Below are 17,735 nucleotides of genomic sequence, written 5' to 3' on the forward strand. Positions count from 1 at the left end.
GCTGTTCGTACTAACAAAGGTTGGTGCAACCCTCTCCCACCAGGGAGCATGACCGCTTTCTGGCTGGCACGCCTCTTACTTCTTACTGCAACTGTTTCCCCACCGGTGGGTCTCCGTGAGTGAGGAGCTGCATTCTCCTCCGGTCCTCCACTGCTAAGAAACAGTGGCTGCTCTTGGAGCAGCCAGGAGAAGCCGCTGGCAGGGAGGCGAGCTGCCCCAGGAAGGCCGGAAGAGATTGTAACTCCTCACTCATGGAGACCCACCGGTGGGGAAGCGGTCGCAGTAAACTGGATTGGACCCTCAGCGCTGAACCCTGAGGATTTGGGGAAATTTTCAATCTATAACTTTCACACATTTTGAATCAGATCTTGCCTTGCTTTCGCTGCTATCATTTCAAACTCAGTAAATCTCAATGGAGTTGGGGGTTTTCTTTTTTGGTTATTGAATGGACACAAGCCTGAGAGGTTCATCTCTTTCTTGAGCACCTGAAGCGGTGATCTTGCTGGCTCCAAGCTCTCACAATCTCTGCCTGCATTCTCCACATTCCATTTCCCTCCCCCCAGTTCAGTGGCAAGTTGAAAAGCATTAGGTTTGAAAGAAGCAAAACAGTTCAATTTTGACACTTGGTTTTTCCTGCCCAGGTGTAAAACTTTCTCCACATTAAATTTCATTTTGTTGACTAGGACCCATTGTTCAAGTTTGTTAAGTTCTTTTTGGATTCTGAGTTTGATTTATGAGATGCTATTTCTGCCAGGTTAGTGTTGTCTGCAAATTTGATGAGTTCCCCTTCTATTTCCTCATCTAAATCATTTATGAAAATATTGAAGAGTACTGGGCCTAAGACGGAACCTTGTGGTACCCCACTACTTATTTTCCTCCATGTAGATTTAGTACCATTAAGGACTACTCATTGAGTACAGTTTGTCAGCCACATACAAATCCACCTGTTGGTGATACTGTCTATCCCACATTTTTCTAGCTTACCAAGAAGTAGATTGTGGTCTTCTTTGTCAAATGCCTTGCTGAAGTCTAAATATACTATGTCCACAGCATTTCGCTGGTGTACTAATTTAGTCACTTTGTTGAAGAATGAAATAAGATTGGTTTGGCATGATCTGTCTTTAACAAACCCATGCTGGCTATTAGTTATAAATTTATTTGTTTTCTAGATGTTCACAGATCTGTTGTTGTGACTCCAACCCCTGAGCCTGTCCTAACAGAGGGAGAGGACTCAGAAGGTGAAGGAGAGGATTTGGCAAGGCCTCCCTCTCCAGGACCCTCCTCTCTGGCAATGCCTCAGGTTTCCTCCGAAGGCCAAGAGATATGCCAGGAGCAAGGCACTTCGGAGCAGCCGCAGATAGAGAGCGAAGGGGATGAGTTTTGGCTGGATCCCAGACAGCATCGGAAGGATAAGCACGCGCAGCAGAGAAAGAGGTGTGGGTGGGTGTGGGATGTGGTCCAGAGTCACTGGACCACACCCCACAAGGGATAAAAGAGGGTGTGTTGGCTATTCAGGCCTTGTGACGGACAAATTGAAAAGCTCGGAAGTCATATTGTGTTTCTAGAACCCTATTAGAAGCTCTTTTTGGATTTCTTCGGACTGGACTTTGACAATTCTTTGCTTTGTGGAATTAATTTGGTACATCGGACTGAGGAGAAAAAACCTCCCTTAGTGAGTAAAATCTCTTGGCAGGCAGTTCATGGGACGCTACCAAAGCTGTAATCTTAAAGGAATTCCTGACTGTTTGATTCATTAACTCCTGGCTGTCTGTTTGTGTGTGTGCGTGCGACGGGGACAGAACATCTGTGGTCCCCCACCCCGTATCTTCCTAGGTATTGATGTTAGGCTGATTGGTCTGTAGTTTCCTGGGTCTGTTCCCCCCCCCTTTTTTTTTTTTTTGAAGATGGGAGCCACATCAGCTCTTTTCCAATCCTCTGGTAGTTTCCCGGTTCTCCAAGATTTTTTAAAGATATGATACAGTGGTTCTGAGATAATATCTGCTGGCTCCTTCAAAACGCTGGGATGTAATCCATCAGATCCTGGTGATTTATATTCATCAAGATCAGACAAGTGTTCTCTTATCATTTTCTTGCTTATTTTGATTTTTATTTCTAGTCTGTCTTTTAAAGTTATGCTTTTGGTAGGTTGGGGTATTATTTCTTTTTGCGTAAAAACAGATGCAAAGAATGAGCTAAGCAGCACCGTTTTCTCTCTACTTCCTGTTACTTCCTTGCCATCATCTCTCTTTAGTGGACTGACTGTTTCCTTAACTTTTTTCTTATTATTTATATGTTGAAAGAAACTTAATATTTTCTTTGACTTTGGCATAAGCTGTTTTTAACAGATATTCACAGATCTGTTTTTGGATTACTTTTTTCAGTATCTTCCTAGGGCAGTACTTTAAAATTTTAAAATGTAAAGCTTTCTCTGTCTAGTCATGTCTAACCTAGGGTGCGATGCTCATCTCTGTTTCTTGGCTGAAGGAGCCAAAGTTATCTGAAGACATTTTTCATGATCATGCTCTGCATTGGAGGCAAAGAAAGGGCCATCTGGGAGGTACGTGCTGCCTCCGGAGCCTCCAGAGTCGGACCTCAGTGAGGCAGAGGAAGAGGGGGAGGAAGAGGGGGAGCTTGTTCCCAGTGCGCACATGCACAGAGCTGCCAGAAGGCAAGAACAGCTAAAACAAAAAGGACAACTCAGGAGTAGGGTTGGGAGTCTTAAAGACTTAAAAGAGGAGCAAAGGCACATGAGCCTTTGCAGGAAGCAATGTTTGTTCATTCAGTTTAGCTTAAAGCCTGAAGCTCTGTTTGATTCTGGACTCGGTGTGGCTTTGCCAATTAGGTCTTTGCTAATGTGTCAAGGGAGATAAAGGTGGGTGATTATCCCGAAGAACTTCTTCCGAGTCCACAGATGGGACTCATCTGTGAATGAACAGAATTCATAGCTCTTGCAATAAAAGAGGTTTTTGGGACTACTCGTGTGTTTTAATGACTCAGGAAGCCTAGGTCAGAAGAGATGACACTAAACTGGCAGGAATAGCCAACAGTCCAGAACATTGGACCTATCTAACAAAATGAAATTCAATGTAGAGAAAAGTAAGGTTTTACACTGGCAAGAAAAAACAATGTACAGGTACAGATTAAGTGAAATCTGGCTCAATAGCAGTAACTATGAGAGGGATCTTGAAGTCCCAGTGGATAATCACTTAAATATGAACCAGCAGTCTGTGACAGCAGTCAAAAAAGCCAATGCAATCCTAGGCTGCAGTAGCAAGAGGGATGAAATCAAGAACATGTGAAGCAGGGGTGAAATGCTACCGGTTAACTCTGGTTCAGGCAAACCAGTAGCAATAAAAACTACTGCGCAGTATAGACCAAAAGGAGGCTTGGGAAAGTAAGTAGAACAGCGAGGGGGGGGGGGTCAGCTGTGGCGCGCAGTTTAGCTTTGCTAGAAAGCAGGAAATCCTGCTTTCTAGCAAAGCTAAACCGTGTGACACATATGATTGTTGGATCATAGCTTTTTTTAACTACTGGTTCGACCGGTAGCTTTTTAAATAGCGCATGTGTGGCCAGCAAACCGGTAGCAAACCAGTTCAGATTTCATCACTGAAGTATTACTGACATTTATAAGGCCTTGGTAAGACCACTCTTGGAATGCTGCATCCAGTTTTGGTCACCACAATATTTTTTTAAAAAAGTTGAGACTCTGGAAAGAGTGCAGAAAAGATCCACAAAGATGATTAGAGGGCTGGAGGCTAAAACATATGAAGAATTGATATGTCTAGTCCTGCGATGGCGAACCTTTGGCATGTGTGCCACAGGTGGCACATGGAGCTATATCTTTTTTAAAAAAACAAATTTTATTGTTTTTTTCTCCTCTCCCACATTTTTTTAATTTGATTTATATGCCGCACATATAAATTTACATTTTGATTTACTTGATTTACATTCACCATCTTTTTTTTTGAACAGTTGTTGACCGTTTCTTATCTTATACAATTAATCAAATTCAAATACATTTTACTCAATTACAATTTTTGCCAAAATCGTCTTCCCCCTTTTTTCTTTTCTTTTCTTTTTTAAACATATCTCAATATTTCTATACTTGCATACATAAACACCATCTTCATTTATCCCTAAATTCTAACTTTACTGCTTATTCATATTTATTCTCTTTTACTCTTAAAACATTCTTTATCTTAATATATTTATATCTGTTTGTTCGACATTGCCTTTCTTCCACTTCATCTTTTTTATTGTACAGCAATCTCTCTCCCTCTTCCCTATCCCTTCCTACTTTCTTTCCCGATCCTCTTCTTCTCTTCTCTACTTCCCCTTCCCTTCTCCTTCTCCTCCTCTCTTCCCCCTGTCTTACCTTCTCTCCTACTCTAATTTCCCTTTCCTTCCTTCCTCCCTACTCTTCCATTCCTCTCTCTCCTTCTTCTTCCCTTCCACCTCTCTTCTCCTCCTTCATCTCTCTCTATTGCTGTATTCATTTTCAATTTAATATTTTCCACTGTGGAGTCCAGGCAGCCTTGATCCCTTTTCCTTTTAATTATTAATAGTATATTTCATCTTGTTCCCTTTTTTCCTTCAAATCTTTACTCAAACAATCTTCTAATCCTTTGTCTTTTTACTTTTACCAATTTATTTTTTCTACTTTACTTCTTGCAAGGATAACATTTAAATCATTTTTATCATTTCAATTTCATTCAGTTTTACATTCAATTTCAATTATTGAATATATTTCTCAAAATATCTTAACAATATATTTCCACTTATTAGATATATATTTATTAATCATTTCTCATTTTACCAATCCAATTAGTTCTTAAAATATTCTTAATTTGCCTTCTTTTCCCTTTTTGATTGTTTCAGATATATAATTTGAAATATTCCAATTATTGCATTTCAACCCAACAAGTTTATTCATATTATTAAAACCTATCATTCTATAGACCTCCAATATTATTAAGCATATGACATTTATTGCATTCTCTTTTCAGTAGAGCATATTTAAAACTTAAAATATAGAGTATAAGTCTTATTCCCTTTATTTCATACAGCTCTATACTACCCTTATTTTAAAAATCACTTAATTAATGTTACTGTTTTATCTTTTTTTCTGACATTAAACTCACCTATTAAATTTTACAGTTCTGAATATATTTTCATTTCTTTCTGTCTTTCTCCTTTTCTGCCCTATATTTCCCATTGTTTCTGCTTTTCCTTTCCTTTTTCATATCTTTTCATTGTTAATCCCAATGTACTTATTTTATGTTTTAAAATCATGAAATCTTTGCCCTTTATTTCCCATTGTTTTCCATCCCTTTTCCCTCTTTCTTATATTTCCACTGTAAATCCCAGTGTAATCATTTATATTTTTTATATTTTTTCTTCTCTTCCACCCTCTTTTCCTTCTTTTCCTTTTCTTTTTCCTTCTTCTTTCTTTCTTTTTTATTTTAGAATTCTACACTCTCCTATTCTGCCCTATATTTCCCATTGTTTCTCCTTTCTCTTTCCTTTTTTGTGTCTTTTCATTGTTAATCCCAGTATACTTATTTTATATTTTAAAATCATAAAATCTTTTATTTTGTCCTTTATTTCCAATTATTTAGTCATTTCCTTTTCATCTTCAGTGCATTCTAGCTCAGTCTCTACATCTTCAAATTTCAATTTTCCATGCAAATTAATAATCATTTCCTTCATTTCCAAACACATAAGAGAGAGAGAATCCGGAAGCGGCACGGCGTGACTGGCTGGGAAAATGCTGGGCTCTGACAAGCTTGGCGAAATCCAGCCAGACAAACTGACACCGGGGGGGGGGGGGTCTTCGGACCGAAACTGTCCTGTAGGGACAGTGAAGATGGAGAGGCAGCTCAGTATCTAAAGAGAGACAGGCAAGTCCTTTGGATAGCCCGAGAAACTCTCCAAGCCAGTGACGGGGGGCAGCGATCAGGGTGAATTATCATGAAGCTGGAGCCTCTGGAGCAAGCGATGTGCAGGAGGGAAGATTTGGACAGAGTGTTGGTGTTGGGTGAGTGATTGGCCAACCCATAGACAATAAAAAGAAAATTCTAAATAGTTTAAACTATTAAAATTTCCCTGGCATGGAAATAGCGGCTAAATAGCGACGGGGGGAAATGGCGGATGGAGAGAGAAAGTGGGAATGACAAGCGCGCCATAGAAGAAACCGACTAAAGAATTAAAAGTGATTGATAAATGGAAATGTAAATTTGGAACTTGGATTTAATTTGGATTGGATTACAAACTGATTGGTTGTATATAAAGGTGAAAGAAGAATTGAAAAGCTGGCTTTTTCTCTTTTTTGACTCAGTAAAAACGGATGTGGATTACAAATAAAATGGTGATTTTATTACCATTAATTAGCTGAGTGGAACGGTGGATATAGAGAGACATCTGTAGGAGAAAGAAGAGCATGACAAGGAATTGTCTGTTTTGAGAAAACCTTTGAAGAAGCGAGAAAAAATGATAACTGGCGAGAACCAAGGATGATATGTTTTGCCTATATGAGGATAGACTTTGATGATTGAAAAAGAAGGACCTTAATGCGACTCAAAACTGGAATAATATCAACCCGGAAAGAATAAAATGGAACAGGAAATTAATAAACTGATAAAGGCACATGGAGCTATATCTGTGGGCACGCGAGCAGCCAGCTGATTTTTGGGCCTTCTGGGCCCACCGGAAGTCGGGAAACGGGTCATTTCCGGCCTCCGGAGGATCTCTGGTGGCAGAGGGGAAGGCTGTTTTCGCCCCCCCCAGGCTCAAAGAAAGCCTCTGGCGCTTGGGGAGGGCAAAAAATGGCCTACCATCAGTGGCCTACCATCGGTGGCCTACCCACCATCACGTGCCAAAAGGGGGAGCACGGGTAGGTCAGACGTGCATGCATGAGGGGTCAGGGTGCATTGAATTATGGGGTGTGGGCACGTATGTGCGCTTTCCAGTGGTGGGTTTCAAATTTTTTTACAACCGGTTCTGTGGGTGTGGCTTAGTGGGAACAGCAGGGGAAGGATACTGCAAAATCCCCATTTCCTCCCGATCAGCTGGGACTTAGGAGGCAGAGAATAGATGGGGGTGGGGCCAGTCAGAATTTTTATTACCAGTTCTCCAAACTACTCAAAATTTCCACTACCGGTTCTCCAGAACTGGTCAAAACCTGCTGAAACCCACCTCTGGCACGTTTCCCGTGCTCCCCCCACTTTTGGCACATGATAGCAAAAAGGTTAGCTATCACTGTCTATTGAAAAGGACTAGGGATGACATGATAGCAGTGTTCGAACATTTGAGGGCCTGCCACAAAGAAGATGGGATCAACATATTTTTCAAACCACACAAAGGCAAGACAAGAAGCAATAGATTGAAACTAATCAAGAAGAGAAGCAACCTAGAACTAAGGACAAAAATTTCCTAACAATGAGAACAATGGAATGGCTTGCCTTCAATTGTGGGTGCTCAATCACTGGAGGCTTTTAAGAAGAGACTGGACAGACTTCCGGTTTGTTCGCCGCCAGCGAGGATGGTCTCCCTTTAAGGACCGCCAGCCCCGCTGTCTGTAGAGCTGCTTCGATACCTAGAAGCGGCTTGGAAACTCCAAAAATCTGAAGGATTGCTGGAGGAGAGAAGGCAAGGCACCGGTTGAGCCCCTGTGAGCCCCCAGAGAATCGCTGCTGGGGAGGAAACAGGCGCGGTTCCCTTTCAACTTGCCAGACTCCGGACAGCGTGGGACGACTCTGCTCTTTGCAGAACAAGCTGGCTGCTGCAAACGTCCTATTTGAATGGAACCAACCTTAACTATCAGCGGAAGTATCAACTTGAACCCCCAAACTTGAAAATTGCAAGTATTGACGCTTTGGTAACTTTTTAAATTAAGAGAAAGTACGATCGTGTGAAACTGATTTGAAAAAACATGGCACCCAGCAGCTGAGCTAACGAGCTAGTGAAAGTGATTCTGAGAAGTTACTTTGAGTTGTTACAAAGTTACTCTGCCTGTAATACAGAGGAATAGGAGAAGAGGAAAAAATTTCTTCTTTAAAATCTGAGTTTGTTTAGTCCAGCTTTTATCTGCCTAAACCTGGGGGATTTTTTTAGAAGCTTTTGTGGAGGTGGAAAAGGAAAGAGGATTTCCCTCTTTAGAAAAACTAACCTACGTGGCAGGATGGCTTCAAAGAAGCAGGAAAGAAAGGCAGCAGGGGGGGGGATCCCCCACACACAAACATGAATCACAGCCTCCTTCTGTTCAACAAACTCAGAAAAAAGACAAAGATTTTGACTTTGAAAATTTAAAAGAATTTATATCCCAGGCTCTGGATGATAAATTTCAAAAATCTCAACAGGAAATAGATGATAAACTTCAAAAATCTCAACAGGAAATTATGCAGGAAATTAATGAAATTAAAGATATGGTGCAGCAGGATTATGGCAAGGTGACTAAAAAAATATCAGATGTGGCATCTGGCCTTGCAGAATTTATTATTAAAGTGGACTCTAAAGTGGAAGAATTTAAATCAGAAGTCAATGTTAAGATGAAGGACAATGATTATAAAATTTCTGATGTTGATGATAAAATGCAGAGAGTTGAAAACGAAATTGTTATGATGCAATTCAGGGCAATGGAATTTGCTATAAGGCTTCGAGGAATCAGAGAGGATGACCGACAGGATTTGAGACAGACTTGTGCTGAGGCTTTGGCAGTGATATTAAAAATTAATCCTGATGTGGTTTTTTACAAAATAGACAAAATTTATAGAGTGAATTCCTGGGTGGCCAGACAAAGACAATTGCCTAGAGATGTGGTGATATATTTTACAGATAGAGCAATAAGAAATGACATCCTGCAAAAATCCTTTCTTACTTCTGTGCAAGTGGGGGGCGCACAAATTGGAGTTTATAAAGAGCTACCACCTAAAATGCTGAAAGCCAGAAAAGATTTTGGCTTTCTAGTAAACGAATTGAAAAAACAAGAGATACCATTCCGGTGGGATGCCCCAATTGGCATAATTTTGAAGTACAAGGGAGAAAGACATCGTTTGAATACTGTGGAGAAGGCGGAGCATTTTTATAATACTATTTTTAAAGAAAGAACACCATCTCCATGTACATCTACAGTGCTGGAGATTAAGGAGAGTGATAAGAAGCAACCTCAACAAGAATTGCAAGAACAGTTTAAGCAGGTGGAGTTAGAGGAAACGCAGGGTGCTGTAGGAGGATTCTTGGAGGAGCCCCTGTTAGAATCTTCTCCAATCTTAGACCTGGTTCGGATGGTTGAAGTCAAGGATCAGCGTATAACTCGTGCAAAATCCAAGCAACTTAAAGAAAAGCAACAACAGGAAAGACAATATAAAAAGGGAGTTAAGAGCACTACACAAGAGACTGAAGTCATGGGGGGAGCAAGACCGAAGATCCAGGAAGATATTCGGTTATTCTGCTCGTTGCTTCAGAAAGATAAAGATGACGTTTAAGTGTTTATCTTGGAATGTGAATGGGTTGAACTCGGTACAGAAAAGGAAGAAGGTATTTGCATACTTGAGACAATTTAATAATGATATAATTTGTTTACAAGAAACTCATATCACAATTCAAGATCAAAAATACTTGATAAACTCTAAATTAGGAACACATTTTATATCTTCAACTTCGCAAAAAAAGAATGGTGTGGTTATTTATGTAAACAAAAGATTAACAGCTAAAATTATAGAAGTAGATGAAGATGGTAGGTTTATAGCAATTGAATTGCATACAGTAAATGGCCAAATTCTTTTGATTGGAATTTATGCTCCCAACCAACAACAGGATCATTTTTATAAAATGTTACATACTACAATATTGCAATGGGACTATAGATCTATTTTAATTATGGGAGATTGGAATGGAGTAATTGATTCAAAATTAGACAAAAAGAGTTTGGTGAAATCCAGGATCAGACTACCACAGACTTTTTTTGACATGAAAGAAGACTTAGAATTAAAAGATATTTGGAGAATACATAATCCAAAAGAATTGGACTATACTTTTTTTTTCGACAGACATAGATCCTTCTCTAGGATTGACTTTATTTTGTTGTCAGATGATTTACTTATTAAGACAAAAAGAACAAAGATTTTCCCAAGAACTTTGACCGACCATAGCCCAGTATGGATAGAAATCGAGATGGGCAAGACTGAGCGACGCTCTTGGAGACTAAATGAAAACTTGTTCAGATATGAAAAAAATATAATAGAACTTAAAAAGCACTTGAAAGAATTTTTTGAAATAAACTTGAATAAAGGTACCCCAATTGAAATTGTGTGGGATGCGAGTAAAGCTTATATGAGAGGGGTGCTCATTTATATGAACTCTAAACATAGACTGATTCGACAAAAGAAAAGATCTGAATTGGAAGTAGAAATAAAGAACAAAGAACAGCTACTTATTAAAAATCCAACAGATGACAGAATACGTGGTGTTATAAAACTTTTGAAAGACCAATTTCAAATGCTTATGGCGGAACAAGTTGCAACAAATTTACAATATGCGAAGCATAATACATTTTGTAATGCCAATAAGCCGGGCAGATGGTTGGCCTATACATTAAGGAAAAAGCAGAGTGTACGGACTATTGATAGTATTGATATTGGAGGAAAAGAAATCTTTCAACAAAAATTAATTAAAGAAGCTTTTGTGGACTATTATACTAAAGTATATGCTAAAGATGATGTGCAGAATGGACTTATAGAAAAATACTTAGATAATAAAAGAGTTACAAAAATTACTGACCAACAAAAGGAAAGAATGAATTATCCTATAACAGAGGAGGAGATAATAGCAGCAATTAAACAATTAAAAACAGCTAAAGCTCCTGGAACGGATGGTTTGACTGCAGTGTATTATAAAACTTTGCAAGTAGAGATGGTGGAACAACTTAGAGATTTATTTTGTAATGTTCAACAAGGGGGTAAAAAGCCCCATCATGGACAACAGCTTATATTTCTTTGATACCAAAAGAGCAAACAGGTCCTAAAAAACCGGAGAATTATAGACCAATATCTCTTCTGAATACTGATTATAAAATCTATGCAAAAGTACTAGCCAACAGGTTGATGCCAGTAATCCAAAAGGTGATTCATGATGACCAAGCGGGATTTATCGAGGGTAGATACATGAAGGACAATGTAAGGCAAGTAATAGACTTATTGGAATATCTTGAGAAGAATAAACAGATCCCTGCAGTGCTGGTCTTCTTGGATGCAGAGAAGGCCTTTGATAGAGTGGACTGGAACTTTCTACTAAAGACTTTAAAAAAAATGGATTTTGGGGATCAATTTATACAGGCAGTTTCAGCAATTTACCAAGAGCAAAAGGCACAGATTATTATTAATGGAAGTTTGACAACAGAATTGAAAAAGGAACAAGACAGGGATGTCCGTTGTCCCCACTGTTGTTTATTTTAACACTAGAAGTCTTGTTAAACACAATACGGGACTCTAATATCTTGAAAGGTATAACAATAAGGCAAGAGGATTACAGAATAAAGGCATTTGCAGATGATCTGGTTGTTACCCTAACACAGCCAATGGAATCATTAATCCAGATGAAGGACATTATACAAGATTATGGTAAAGTTTCAGGTTTTAGACTGAACCAGAAAAAAACTAAGATGATAGTTAAAAATATGACACAAGATCGTAAACACGAGCTTGAAAGGAGGGCAGGTTTTGAGATTGTACCAAAGGTAAAATATCTAGGAGTTCAGGTTGCAGAATCAAATATGAAATTGTTTCAAAACAACTATGAGGTGTTGTGGCGAGAGGTGCAGAAAGATATGGAGACTTGGAAAAAACTGCAGCTGTCTTTACTTGGAAGAATAGCAGCAGTTAAGATAAACATTTTGCCAAGATTTCTTTTTTTGTTTCAAATGATTCCAGTGCTTAAAAGTGATAAACAACTAAAAGTGTGGCAAACTGGAGTGAATAAGTTTGTCTGGAACGAGAAAAAACCGAGGGTGAAATTGAAAATTATGCAAGATGTTCCAGAAAGGGGAGGCCTTAAACTTCCAAACCTACAGCTATATTATGAAGCAGCAGCTTTGTCTCTAGCAAGTGATTGGTTTGGAAGGAAAAAGACTGGAATAATGAATATAGAAAGTTTTGATCTTGAATTTGGATGGCATGCTTACTTGTTTTATGACAACAAAGTGGATAAAGCATTTAAAAGCCATATACTTAGAGACTCTTTGATGAGAGTTTGGAAGAAGCACCGATACAAATGGGATTATAAAATACCGCTATGGCTGGATCTTGGTCATATTATGTGGAATACAAATATAATGTCACTCGGGGGGTTTTTATATAAAGAGGTTCTTTTTACAGATGCGGGCAGATGGCAGTTGAAGACACTACAGATACTGTTGGATGAAGGGATTAATTTAACTTGGTTACAATATAATCAACTACAATTGAGATGGAAAGAGGACCAAAGAACTGGTATTATGTTGCATGAGAAAGAATTGGTTAGACACATTAAAGAGAAAGGTCCAATGCATATTAAAAGGCTTTATAATGTTTTGTTAGAAAGGGATTCAGAAACTGAACTGGTTAAAGATTGTATGATTAAGTGGGCACAAAATTTTGAGGAACCAGTGATGTTGGAAACATGGGAAAAAGTTTGGGTTCAGAATGTTAAATTTACACAGTCGCAGAATTTGAGGGAAAATTTCTATAAAATGTTTTACAGATGGCATTTAGACCCCAAAAAGTTGTCGTGTATGTACCCTAATGTTCAGCCAAAATGTTGGAGATGTGATTGTTTAGATGCTACATATTACCATGTTTGGTGGACCTGTAGGAAAGTTAAGGCTTTTTGGATAAAAATTTGGTGGGTCATGCAGAATGTTTTAAAGAAAAAAATTCAATTTTCTCCACAATTGTTTTTATTGGGTATAGTTAAGGGTTTTACATTGGGTGAAACAAAATTGATATTGTATATGATAACAGCAGCAAGATTGTTGATAGGTAAATACTAGAAAAATGAAGCTTTGCCCACGATCGAGGAATGGACTTTGAAGATGGCCAGTTTTGCAGAGATGGCGAAGATTTCAGCATATTTAAAAGATTGTTCACAAGAGACTTATGAATGGGAATGGAAAAAGTGGATAGATTATGTTCAGAACAAATATCAAACTAGGAAGTATCAAATAGCTTTTATTTGAAAATGTTATATTAAGATAGAAATATTTTAATGTAATGAAGATGAAAATTTATAAGGGGGAGGGAGGGGTTCAAGTTTTATATAAGTTTTATACAAAGGAGGGTTGTTTTTTTTTTTTACCTGATATTACACTGTGCGGAAGTCCGGGGGGAGGGTAGGGTTAGGGTGGGTTAGGGAGGCTGGGAAGTTTGGGGTGGGTTGAGGGGGGGGGGGAAAGGGGTGAAAATGTAATTGTAAAACTTTTGCAATAAAAAAAATAATTATTATTATATACTCTTCCATTCCTCTCTCTCCTTCTTCTTCCCTTCCACCTCTCTTCTCCTCCTTCATCTCTCTCTATTGCTGTATTCATTTTCAATGTAATATTTTCCACTGTGCAGTCCAGGCAGCCTTGATCCCTTTTCCTTTTAATTATTAATAGTATATTTCATCTTGTTCCCTTTTTTCCTTCAAATCTTTACTCAAACAATCTTCTAATCCTTTGTCTTTTTACTTTTACCAATTTATTTTTTCTACTTTACTTCTTGCAAGGATAACATTTAAATCATTTTTATCATTTCAATTTCATTCAGTTTTACATTCAATTTCAATTATTGAATATATTTCTCAAAATATCTTAACAATATATTTCCACTTATTCAGATATATATTTATAAAGCGCATCTTAATCATTTCTCATTTTACCAATCCAATTAGTTCTTAAAATATTCTTAATTTGCCTTCTTTTCCCTTTTTGATTGTTTCAGATATATAATTTGAAATATTCCAATTATTGCATTTCAACCCAACAAGTTTATTCATATTATTAAAACCTATCATTCTATAGACCTCCAATATTATTAAGCATATGACATTTATTGCATTCTCTTTTCAGTAGAGCATATTTAAAACTTAAAATAGAGTATAAGTCTTATTCCCTTTATTTCATACAGCTCTATACTACCCTTATTTTAAAAATCACTTAATTAATGTTACTGTTTTATCTTTTTTTCTGACATTAAACTCACCTATTAAATTTTACAGTTCTGAATATATTTTCATTTCTTTCTGTCTTTCTCCTTTTCTGCCCTATATTTCCCATTGTTTCTGCTTTTCCTTTCCTTTTTCATATCTTTTCATTGTTAATCCCAATGTACTTATTTTATGTTTTAAAATCATGAAATCTTTGCCCTTTATTTCCCATTGTTTTCCATCCCTTTTCCCTCTTTCTTATATTTCCACTGTAAATCCCAGTGTAATCATTTATATTTTTTATATTTTTTCTTCTCTTCCACCCTCTTTTCCTTCTTTTCCTTTTCTTTTTCCTTCTTCTTTCTTTCTTTTTTATTTTAGAATTCTACACTCTCCTATTCTGCCCTATATTTCCCATTGTTTCTCCTTTCTCTTTCCTTTTTTGTGTCTTTTCATTGTTAATCCCAGTATACTTATTTTATATTTTAAAATCATAAAATCTTTTATTTTGTCCTTTATTTCCAATTATTTAGTCATTTCCTTTTCATCTTCAGTGCATTCTAGCTCAGTCTCTACATCTTCAAATTTCAATTTTCCATGCAAATTAATAATCATTTCCTTTATTTCCAAACACATAAGAGAGAGAGAATCCGGAAGTGGCACGGCGTGACTGGCTGGGAAAATGCTGGGCTCTGACGAGCTTGGCGAAATCCAGCCAGACAAACTGACACCGGGGGGGGTCTTCGGACCGAAACTGTCCTGTAGGGACAGTGAAGATGGAGAGGCAGCTCAGTATCTAAAGAGAGACAGGGAAGTCCTTTGGATAGCCCGAGAAACTCTCCAAGCCAGTGACGGGGGGCAGCGATCAGGGTGAATTACCATGAAGCTGGAGCCTCTGGAGCAAGCGATGTGCAGGAGGGAAGATTTGGACAGAATATTGGTGTTGGGTGAGTGATTGGCCAACCCATAGACAATAAAAAGAAAATTCTAAATAGTTTAAACTATTAAAATTTCCCTGGCATGGAAATAGCGGCTAAATAGCGACGGGGGGAGATGGCGGATGGAGAGAGAAAGTGGGAATGACAAGCGCGCCATAGAAGAAACCGACTAAAGAATTAAAAGTGATTGATAAATGGAAATGTAAATTTGGAACTTGGATTTAATTTGAATTGGATTACAAACTGATTGGTTGTATATAAAGGTGAAAGAAGAATTGAAAAACTGGCTTTTTCTCTTTTTTGACTCAATAAAAACGGATGTGGATTACAAATAAAATGGTGATTTTATTACCATTAATTAGCTGAGTGGAACGGTGGATATAGAGAGACATCTGTAGGAGAAAAAAGAGCATGACAAGGAATTGTCTGTTTTGAGAAAACCTTTGAAGAAGCGAGAAAAAATGATAACTGGCGAGAACCAAGGATGATATGTTTTGCCTATATGAGGATAGACTTTGATGATTAAAAAAGAAGGACCTTAATGCGACTCAAAACTGGAATAATATCAACCCGGAAAGAATAAAATGGAACAGGAAATTAATAAACTGATAAAGGCACATGGAGCTATATCTGTGGGCGCGCGAGCAGCCAGCTGATTTTTGGGCCTTCTGGGCCCACCGGAAGTCAGGAGGCTGTTTTCCCCCTCCCCAGGCTCCTAGAAAGCCTCTGGAGGCTAGGGAGAGTGAAAAACGGGCCTTCTGGTCCCACCGGAAGTCGGGAAACGGGTCATTTCCGGCCTCCGGAGGATCTCTGGTGGCAGAGGGGAAGGCTGTTTTCGCCCCCCCCAGGCTCAAAGAAAGCCTCTGGTGCTTGGGGAGGGCAAAAAATGGCCTACCATCAGTGGCCTACCCACCATCACGTGCCAAAAGGGGGAGCACGGGTGGGTCAGACGTGCATGCATGAGGGGTCAGGGTGCATTGAATTATGGGGTGTGGGCACGTATGTGCGCTTTCCAGTGGTGGGTTTCAAATTTTTTTACAACCGGTTCTGTGGGTGTGGCTTAGTGGGAGCAGCAGGGGAAGGATACTGCAAAATCCCCATTTCCTCCCGATCAGCTGGGACTTAGGAGGCAGAGAATAGATGGGGGTGGGGCCAGTCAGAATTTTTATTACCAGTTCTCCAAACTACTCAAAATTTCCACTACCGGTTCTCCAGAACTGGTCAGAACCTGCTGAAATCCACTTCTGGCACATTTCCCGTGCTCCCCCCACTTTTGGCACATGATAGCAAAAAGGTTAGCCATCACTGTCTATTGAAAAGGACTAGGGATGACATGATAGCAGTGTTCGAACATTTGAGGGTCTGCCACAAAGAAGATGGGATCAACATATTTTTCAAACCACACAAAGGCAAGACAAGAAGCAATAGATTGAAACTAATCAAGAAGAGAAGCAACCTAGAACTAAGGACAAAAATTTCCTAACAATGAGAACAATGGAATGGCTTGCCTTCAATTGTGGGTGCTCAATCACTGGAGGCTTTTAAGTAGAGACTGGACAGCCACTTGTCTGGAATGGTATTATGTCTCCTGGTTCACTAAGGTCCCTTCTATTAACAGGTGCCATAGATTTTATCAGTCCTTTGCCTCTTAATATTTGTGAATATACAGAGTAACAAGTCTGAAAAATTTAGCTGTGTCCAGTTTCAGGGACAGATTGTATGCTGAGGAGTGCAGGCAGTGCGCAAATTGCCCGTCTCTGATCAAAAGATAATTTTATTTCTTACTTTTCCTTTCGCTATTTCTTGCTTTTCTTCTGACACATGTGACTAATTAATTTGTTAATTTTAATGTGCCATTTGAAATCCATTCTATTCTGTCTTTCCTGTGTTTTCTGCAGAAGGAAAATATTTTCTTCCATTTTTTTTACATTTGATATTTTTGTCAATTTTAAAAGTATATAACCCATATACATCTAAATAAACTTACTTGACCAAAATTTACAGCTGCATGTTGTGCTGAACTTGTAAATATCACTATGGTAAGATATTCAGAAAGCTTTTCCCGTGTCTTAATTGCCTTAGGAAATCCTGAAAATCAGAAAAGAGAGGCAGAGAAAATATTTTTAAAACTTGAAGGAAGACAAGAGAATCTTTCCCAAGTTGTTTGAAATGAATTTTCTGTATTCTTCTTGTTCTAAGGACAAGCCAATTACCGTGTTTTCCCGAAAATACGATCCTGTCTTATATTTTTTTGAACCCCAAAATAAACGCTTGGCCTTATTTTCAGGGAGGTCTTATTATTTTGAGGCGTGTGGAACAAGATGGGGCTCCTCCTGACATCTTACCTGATTTCCAGCTCTTGCGTTTAAATAGTTTTGGGAAGGGCTTATTTTCGGGGGGAGCCTTATTTTAGCACATGCGCTCAAAAGCCCGATTGGGCTTATTATCAGGGAATGTCTTATTTTTGGGGAAACAGGGTACATTATTTTAGAGGGGGTTGTGAAAGCAAACCAATATATTGAAAAAAACCCCAATGTTTATTCTTCTAATTTGTATAGCCAATCAGAAGCAATTGATTCTGGGCATCAATACAACAGAACTAAAAGAATAAGTATCTAAAAGAATTATCATCAACAAATA

The 17,735-nt window shown here is 38.5% G+C and overlaps 1 protein-coding gene across 4 annotated transcripts in view; it reads right to left on the reverse strand.

The window, feature by feature from the left end:
- The window catches only part of ALOX5 (arachidonate 5-lipoxygenase), a 200,435-nt gene that overhangs the window by 8,009 nt on the left and 174,691 nt on the right, over positions 1–17,735 (reverse strand). For all 4 annotated transcript variants that reach the window (XM_070940865.1, XM_070940866.1, XM_070940863.1 and 1 more), the window contains exon 12: positions 17,083–17,183. In XM_070940865.1, coding sequence (XP_070796966.1) covers positions 17,083–17,183 — 101 coding nt within the window. The remainder of the gene's footprint in view (positions 1–17,082; positions 17,184–17,735) is intronic.

The sequence above is a fragment of the Pituophis catenifer genome, unplaced genomic scaffold (genome assembly GCF_029215685.1).
Source record: "Pituophis catenifer annectens isolate HBS135680 unplaced genomic scaffold, rPitCat1.0.hap2 SCAF_3, whole genome shotgun sequence".
Lineage (NCBI taxonomy): Eukaryota > Metazoa > Chordata > Lepidosauria > Squamata > Colubridae > Pituophis > Pituophis catenifer.